The sequence below is a fragment of the Oncorhynchus mykiss genome, chromosome 18 (assembly GCF_057628025.1).
Source record: "Oncorhynchus mykiss isolate SJ-2025 chromosome 18, ASM5762802v1, whole genome shotgun sequence".
NCBI lineage: Eukaryota > Metazoa > Chordata > Actinopteri > Salmoniformes > Salmonidae > Oncorhynchus > Oncorhynchus mykiss.
In genome coordinates this window covers 2,111,102-2,120,000 of record NC_143039.1, presented here as the reverse complement: position 1 = coordinate 2,120,000, position 8,899 = coordinate 2,111,102, and the positions used below count along the sequence as shown (strand labels likewise).

Here is an 8,899-nt window from a genome sequence, read left to right as displayed (position 1 = left end):
AGTCCACTGTAGTAGTAGAATATATATAGTCCACTGTAGTAGCAGAATATATATAGTCCACTATAGTAGCAGAATATATATAGTCCACTGTAGTAGTAGAATATATATAGTCCACTATTGTAGTAGAATATATATAGTCCACTATTATAGTAGAATATATATATAGTCCACTGTAGTAGTAGAATAAATATAGTCCACTATTATAGTAGAATATATATAGTCCACTATAGTAGTAGAATATATATAGTCCACTATAGTAGCAGAATATATATAGTCCACTATAGTAGCAGAATATATATAGTCCACTGTAGTAGTAGAATATATATAGTCCACTGTAGTAGTAGAATATATATAGTCCACTATTATAGTAGAATATATATATAGTCCACTGTAGTAGAATATATATATAGTCCACTGTAGTAGAATATATATATAGTCCACTGTAGTAGAATATATATAGTCCACTGTAGTAGAATATATATATAGTCCACTGTAGTAGAATATATATAGTCCACTATTATAGTAGAATATATATATAGTCCACTGTAGTAGTAGAATAAATATAGTCCACTATTATAGTAGAATATATATAGTCCACTATAGTAGTAGAATATATATAGTCCACTATAGTAGCAGAATATATATAGTCCACTATTGTAGTAGAATATATATAGTCCACCGTAGTAGAATATATATATAGTCCACTGTAGTAGAATATATATAGTCCACTATTGTAGTAGAATATATATAGTCCACTATTGTAGTAGAATATATATAGTCCACTGTAGTAGAATATATATATAGTCCACTGTAGTAGTAGAATATATATAGTCCACTATAGTAGTAGAATATATATAGTCCACTATTGTAGTAGAATATATATAGTCCACTGTAGTAGTAGAATATATATAGTCCACTATTGTAGTAGAATATATATAGTCCACTATTGTAGTAGAATATATATAGTCCACTGTAGTAGAATATATATATAGTCCACTGTAGTAGTAGAATATATATAGTCCACTATAGTAGTAGAATATATATAGTCCACTATTGTAGTAGAATATATATAGTCCACTGTAGTAGTAGAATATATATAGTCCACTATTGTAGTAGAATATATATAGTCCACTATTGTAGTAGAATATATATAGTCCACTGTAGTAGAATATATATATAGTCCACTGTAGTAGTAGAATATATATAGTCCACTATAGTAGTAGAATATATATAGTCCACTATTGTAGTAGAATATATATAGTCCACTGTAGTAGAATATATATATAGTCCACTGTAGTAGTAGAATATATATAGTCCACTATAGTAGTAGAATATATATAGTCCACTATAGTAGTAGAATATATATATAGTCCACTGTAGTAGTAGAATATATATAGTCCACTATTATAGTAGAATATATATAGTCCACTGTAGTAGTAGAATATATATAGTCCACTGTAGTAGAATATATATATAGTCCACTGTAGTAGTAGAATATATATAGTCCACTGTAGTAGAATATATATATAGTCCACTGTAGTAGTAGAATATATATAGTCCACTATAGTAGTAGAATATATATAGTCCACTATTGTAGTAGAATATATATAGTCCACTGTAGTAGAATATATATATAGTCCACTGTAGTAGTAGAATATATATAGTCCACTATAGTAGTAGAATATATATAGTCCACTATAGTAGTAGAATATATATATAGTCCACTGTAGTAGTAGAATATATATAGTCCACTATTATAGTAGAATATATATAGTCCACTGTAGTAGTAGAATATATATAGTCCACTGTAGTAGTAGAATATATATAGTCCACTATAGTAGTAGAATATATATAGTCCACTATTGTAGTAGAATATATATATAGTCCACTATAGTAGTAGAATATATATAGTCCACTATTGTAGTAGAAGAATATATATAGTCCACTGTAGTAGAATATATATAGTCCACTGTAGTAGTAGAATATATATAGTCCACTATTATAGTATAATATATATAGTCCACTGTAGTAGTAGAACCCAGTCTAGTGTACACTACTTACTCACTGTAGTCTATGTTGAAGTTAGCCAGTCTAGTGTACACTACTCACTGTAGTCTGTGTTGAAGTGAGCCAGTCTAGTGTACACTACTCACTGTAGTCTATGCTGAAGTGAGCCAGTCTAGTTTACACTACTCACTGTAGTCTACGTTGAAGTGAGCCAGTCTAGTGTACACTACTCACTGTAGTCTACGTTGAAGTGAGCCAGTCTAGTGTACACTACTCACTGTAGTCTATGTCGAAGGGAGCCAGTCTAGTGTACACTACTCACTGTAGTCTATGTTGAAGTGAGCCAGTCTAGTGTACACTACTCACTGTAGTCTATGTTGAAGTGAGCCAGTCCTGCCCCAGTGAAGTAGGTTCCTCTCTCTACGTGCAGGAAACAGTGTTTACTCTTCTTCTCCTGAATAACCTCTTTGACCCCGGACGCCCCCTGGTTCATCAGGTTCCAGCCCCGGATACACCCGTCCAGACGAGGGTTGATCTGTACAGGGGTCACATCAATGTCATCAGGTGGTTGTATGATGGTTGTTTTATGGTTGTGGAATCATTGTTTTTATGGTCGTTCTGCGGTTGTGGTGTGGTTGTTCTATGGTTGTGGTGTGGTTGTTCTATGGTTGTTCTGTGGTTGTTCTATGGTTGTGGTGTGGTTGTTCTATGGTCGTTCTGCGGTTGTGGTGTGGTTGTTCTATGGTCGTTCTGCGGTTGTGGTGTGGTTGTTCTATGGTCGTTCTGCGGTTGTGGTGTGGTTGTTCTATGGTCGTTCTGCGGTTGTGGTGTGGTTGTTCTATGGTCGTTATGCGGTTGTCGAGTGATTGTCTGTTCATTATTTGTGTGGTTATTGGTTGAATGTTTATTCTAAGGTTTGTTCTGTGTTTTGTTCTGTGGTTTGTTCTATGGTTGTTCTGTGGTTGTTCTATGGTTGTTCTGTGGTTGTGGTGTTGTTGTTCTGTGGTTGTTCTATGGTTGTTCTGTGGTTGTGGTGTTGTTGTTCTGTGGTTGTTCTGTGGTTGTTCTATGGTTGTTCTGTGGTTGTGGTGAGGTTGTGGTGTTGTTGTTCTATGGTTGTTCTATGGTTGTTCTGTGGTTGTGGTGTTGTTGTTCTGTGGTTGTTCTATGGTTGTTCTGTGGTTGTGGTGTTGCGGCAGCGGGCTGTTTACCGGTTTGATGACGCTGTCGGTGCGGTTGGGCAGCCCTGCGATGTACACCTTGGTCTCCAGTTTCCCGTTGACGGACGTGAAGAGACTCTCAGGGCTGTTGATGCTCATCACAGCTTCCTTACTGATCTTAACACTGATACTGGACTCTAGTTCATCTACTGAGATCTACAACAACATTACACAACAACAATATTACACAACAACATTACACGACAACAACATTACAAAACAACATTACACGACAACAACAACATTACACAACAACAACATTACACAACAACAACATTACACAACAACATTACACGACAACAACATTATACAACAACAACATTACACAACAACAACATTACACAACAACAACAACAATATTACAAAACAATAACAACATTACATAGCAACAACAACAACAATACACAACTACAACATTACATACCAACAACAACATTATTGTGATAGATTGTGGTAGATTGTGATAGATTGTGGTAGATTGTGATAGATTGTGGTATATTGTGATAGATTGTGGTATATTGTGATAGATTGTGATAGATTGTGGTATATTGAGATAGATTGTGGTATATTGTGGTATATTGTGATAGATTGTGGTATATTGTGATAGATTGTGGTATATTGTGATAGATTGTGGTATATTGAGATAGATTGTGGTATATTGTGGTATATTGTGGTATATTGTGATAGATTGTGGTATATTGTGATAGATTGTGGTATATTGTGGTATATTGTGGTATATTGTGATAGATTGTGGTATATTGTGATAGATTGTGGTATATTGTGATAGATTGTGGTATATTGTGGCTTCTATCAATGTCATTTCCAACCCCCATATATAAGAGTACCAGTTAAAAGTTTGGACACACCTACTCAGTGCAGGGTTTTTCTTTATTTTTACTATTTCCTACATTGTAGAGTAAACAAATCAAAATATATTTTATATTTGAGATTCTTCAAAGCAGTCAACAAGTGCTCAGCACATGTGGGAACTCCTTCAAGACTGTTGGAAAAGCATTCCAGGTGAAGCTGGTTGAGAGAATGTCAAGAGTGTGCAAAGCTGTCATCAAGGCTACTTTGAAGAATTATTAACACTTTTTTGGTTACTACATTATCCCATATGTGTTATTTCATAGTTTTGATGTCTTCACTATTATTCTACAATGTAGAAAATAGTAAAAATAAAGAAAAACCCTTGAATGAGTAGGTGTGTCCAGACTTTTGACTGGTACTGTATAGTTGAAGTCGGAAGTTTACATACACCTTAGCCAAATACATTTAAACTCAGTGTTTCACAATTCCTGACATTTAATCCTTGTAAAAATTCCCTGTTTTAGGTCAGTTAGGATCACCACTTTATTTTAAGAATGTGAGATGTCAGAATAATAGTAGAGAGAATGATTTATTTGAGCTTTTATTTCTTCCATCACATTCCCAGTGGGTCGGAAGTTTACATATACTCAACTACCTATCAGGTAGCATTGCATTTAAATTGTTTAACTTGGGTCAAACGTTTCAGGTAGCCTCCCACAAGCTTCCCACAAGAAGTTTGTTGAGTTTTGGCCCATTCCTCCTGACAGAGCTGGTGTAACTGAGTCAGGTTTGTCGACCTCCTTGCTCACAGACGCTTTTTCAGTTCTGCCCACAGATTTTCTATAGGGTTGAGGTCAGGGCTTTGTGATGGTCACTCCAATACCTTGACTTTGTTGTCCTTAAGACATTTTGCCACAACTTTGGAAGTATGCTTGGGGGCTTTGTCCATTTGGAAGACCCATTTGCGACCAAGCTTTAACTGATGAGATGTTTTGGAGCAGGGGTTTCTTCCTTGCTGAGCAGCCTTTCAGGTTATGTTGATATAGGACTTGTTTTACTGTGGATATAGATACTTTTGTACCTGTTTCCTCCAGCATCTTCACAAGGTCCTTTGCTGTTGTTCTGGGATTGATTTGCACTTTTCGCACCAAAGTACGTTCATCTCTAGGAGACAGAACGCGTCTCCTTCCTGAGCGGTATGACGGCTGCGTGGTCCTATGGTGTTTATACTAGCGTACTATTGTTTGTACAGATGAACGTGGTACCTTCAGGCGTTTGGAAATTGCTCCCAAGGATGAACCAAACTTGTGGAGGTCTACAATTTTTTCCTGAGGTCTTGGCTGATTTCTTTAGATTTTCCCACGATGTCAAGCAAAGAGGCACTGAGTTTGAAATACATCCACCGGTACACCTCCAATTGGCTCAAATGATGTTAATTAGCCAATCAGAAGCTTCTTAAGCCATGACATCATTTTCTGGAATTTTCCAAGCTGTTTAAAAGGCACAGTCAACTTAGTGTATGTAAACTTCTGACCCACTGGAATTGTGATACAGCGAAATATAAGTGAAATACTCTGTCTGTAAACAAATGTTGGAAAAATGACTTGTGTCATGCACAAAGTAGATGTCCTAACCGACTTGCCAAAACTATAGTTTGTTAACAAGACATTTGTGGAGTGGTTGAAAAACGAGTTTTAATGACTCCAACCTAAGTGGATGTAAACTTCTGACTTCAACTGTAACATCATCATCTTAACACTGGATTGAGATTAAACCCATCGGAGCAAAAAAAAGACAGTCATGTTGGACAGGTGACTAATATAACCAGCTAGAGACAGTCAGGTTGGACAGAGGACTAATATAACCAGCTAGAGACAGTCAGGTTGGACAGGTGACTAATATAACCAGCTAGAGGCAGTCATGTTGGACAGGTGACTAATATAACCAGCTAGAGACAGTCAGGTTGGACAGAGGACTAATATAACCAGCTAGAGACAGTAAGGTTGGACAGGTGACTAATATAACCAGCTAGAGACAGTCAGGTTGGACAGGTGACTAATATAACCAGCTAGAGACAGTCAGGTTGGACAGAGGACTAATATAACCAGCTAGAGACAGTCAGGTTGGACAGAGGCCTAATATAACCAGCTAGAGGCAGTAAGGTTGGACAGGTGACTAATATAACCAGCTAGAGATAGTCAGGTTGGACAGGTGACTAATATAACCAGCTAGAGGCAGTCATGTTGGACAGGTGACTAATATAACCAGCTAGAGACAGTCAGGTTGGACAGAGGACTAATATAACCAGCTAGAGACAGTCAGGTTGGACAGAGGCCTAATATAACCAGTTAGAGACAGTCATGTTGGACAGAGGACTAATATAACCAGCTAGAGACAGTCAGGTTGGACAGAGGACTAATATAACCAGCTAGAGACAGTCAGGTTGGACAGGTGACTAATATAACCAGCTATAGACAGTCAGGTTGGACAGAGGACTAATATAACCAGCTAGAGATAGTCAGGTTGGACAGGTGACTAATATAACCAGCTATAGACAGTCAGGTTGGACAGAGGCCTAATATAACCAGCTATAGACAGTCAGGTTGGACAGAGGACTAATATAACCAGCTAGAGATAGTCAGGTTGGACAGGTGACTAATATAACCAGCTAGAGACAGTCAGGTTGGACAGAGGACTAATATAACCAGCTAGAGACAGTCAGGTTGGACAGGTGACTAATATAACCAGCTATAGACAGTCAGGTTGGACAGAGGACTAATATAACCAGCTAGAGATAGTCAGGTTGGACAGGTGACTAATATAACCAGCTAGAGACAGTCAGGTTGGACAGAGGACTAATATAACCAGCTATAGACAGTCAGGTTGGACAGGTGACTAATATAACCAGCTAGAGACAGTCAGGTTGGACAGAGGACTAATATAACCAGCTAGAGATAGTCAGGTTGGACAGGTGACTAATATAACCAGCTAGAGACAGTCAGGTTGGACAGGTGACTAATATAACCAGCTAGAGGCAGTCAGGTTGGACAGAGGACTAATATAACCAGCTAGAGACAGTCAGGTTGGACAGGTGACTAATATAACCAGCTAGAGACAGTCAGGTTGGACAGAGGACTAATATAACCAGCTAGAGACAGTCAGGTTGGACAGAGGCCTAATATAACCAGCTAGAGGCAGTAAGGTTGGACAGGTGACTAATATAACCAGCTAGAGATAGTCAGGTTGGACAGGTGACTAATATAACCAGCTAGAGGCAGTCATGTTGGACAGGTGACTAATATAACCAGCTAGAGACAGTCAGGTTGGACAGAGGACTAATATAACCAGCTAGAGATAGTCAGGTTGGACAGAGGACTAATATAACCAGCTAGAGACAGTCAGGTTGGACAGAGGACTAATATAACCAGCTAGAGGCAGTCATGTTGGACAGGTGACTAATATAACCAGCTAGAGACAGTCAGGTTGGACAGAGGACTAATATAACCAGCTAGAGATAGTCAGGTTGGACAGGTGACTAATATAACCAGCTAGAGGCAGTCATGTTGGACAGGTGACTAATATAACCAGCTAGAGACAGTCAGGTTGGACAGAGGACTAATATAACCAGCTATAGACAGTCAGGTTGGACAGAGGACTAATATAACCAGCTATAGACAGTCAGGTTGGACAGAGGACTAATATAACCAGCTAGAGATAGTCAGGTTGGACAGGTGACTAATATAACCAGCTAGAGACAGTCAGGTTGGACAGGTGACTAATATAACCAGCTAGAGACAGTCAGGTTGGACAGGTGACTAATATAACCAGCTAGAGACAGTCAGGTTGGACAGAGGACTAATATAACCAGCTATAGACAGTCAGGTTGGACAGAGGACTAATATAACCAGCTAGAGACAGTCAGGTTGGACAGGTGACTAATATAACCAGCTAGAGACAGTAAGGTTGGACAGATGACTAATATAACCAGCTAGAGACAGTAAAAAGTAATCAGTGATGTAATCCACGAGCCAGTCTTACCACATGCCACTGTCCGTCGTTGATGGCCTTGCCCCCGCTGGTGACCTTCAGGGAGTGCTGGGTCTTGAACTGGACCTCGATCCGTCCTCCCCTCAGCCCCAGCATGAACCACGAGTCCTGGGAAGACTCTGCGTACAGAACCACCCCTTCTGGATCAAACGTCCGGAAGTCAAACTCTGCAGCAAACCTGGAGACACACGACCCAGACGATTTAGGGTACAGTTGTGTAGTCAAATCAAATCAAATGTATTTGTCACATACACATGGTTAGCAGATGTTAATGCGAGTGTAGCGAAATGCTTGTTCTTCTAGAGTGAACAGGACTGCATGTCTGTCTCTGCCTCGGTGTGTTTAAACCCCCTTACTTGGTGTTCTCCGGTAGTCTGAAGCGGAGGTATATGACAGGCCCTCCGGTGAATTGTTCTCCCAGGTACAGCATCTCAGGGTGTTTGTAGTCGTAGAGCTGGACACACACCGGCACCTCCTCGCAAGAACGCTGGTCCTCCGCTAACCGCAGGCCCTGACGACCTTCGCAGCGGCAGGAGTAGCTACCCATCGTGTTCACACACACGCCCTCACACACGCCCACCTCGCACTCGTCGACATCTGGGGACAACCACGAGCGTCAGGCGGAGAGGGTAGAGGTCAGAGGTCATTACAGGAGGTACAGGGTCAGGTTTAAGATCAGTTGATACCAAAAGTTCCATTAGGTCCTTGAATATAATTGTCTCTGACATTTTTTTAATTTGTCAGACTGTATATTTAGGGGCGGCAGGTAGCCTAGTGGTTAGAGTGTAGAGGCGGCAGGTAGCCTAGTGGTTAGA

General features: G+C 39.3%; 1 protein-coding gene across 1 annotated transcript in view; it reads right to left on the bottom strand.

Annotated features, from left to right (window-relative positions):
• The window catches only part of LOC149975348 (vitamin K-dependent protein S-like), a 39,744-nt gene that overhangs the window by 8,139 nt on the left and 22,706 nt on the right, over positions 1 to 8,899 (bottom strand). The window contains exons 8-11 of the mRNA XM_090206934.1: positions 8,441 to 8,681; positions 8,076 to 8,262; positions 3,219 to 3,383; positions 2,374 to 2,542 (exon numbers count right to left, since the gene is read on the bottom strand). Coding sequence (XP_090063060.1) covers positions 2,374 to 2,542; positions 3,219 to 3,383; positions 8,076 to 8,262; positions 8,441 to 8,681 — 762 coding nt within the window. The remainder of the gene's footprint in view (positions 1 to 2,373; positions 2,543 to 3,218; positions 3,384 to 8,075; positions 8,263 to 8,440; positions 8,682 to 8,899) is intronic.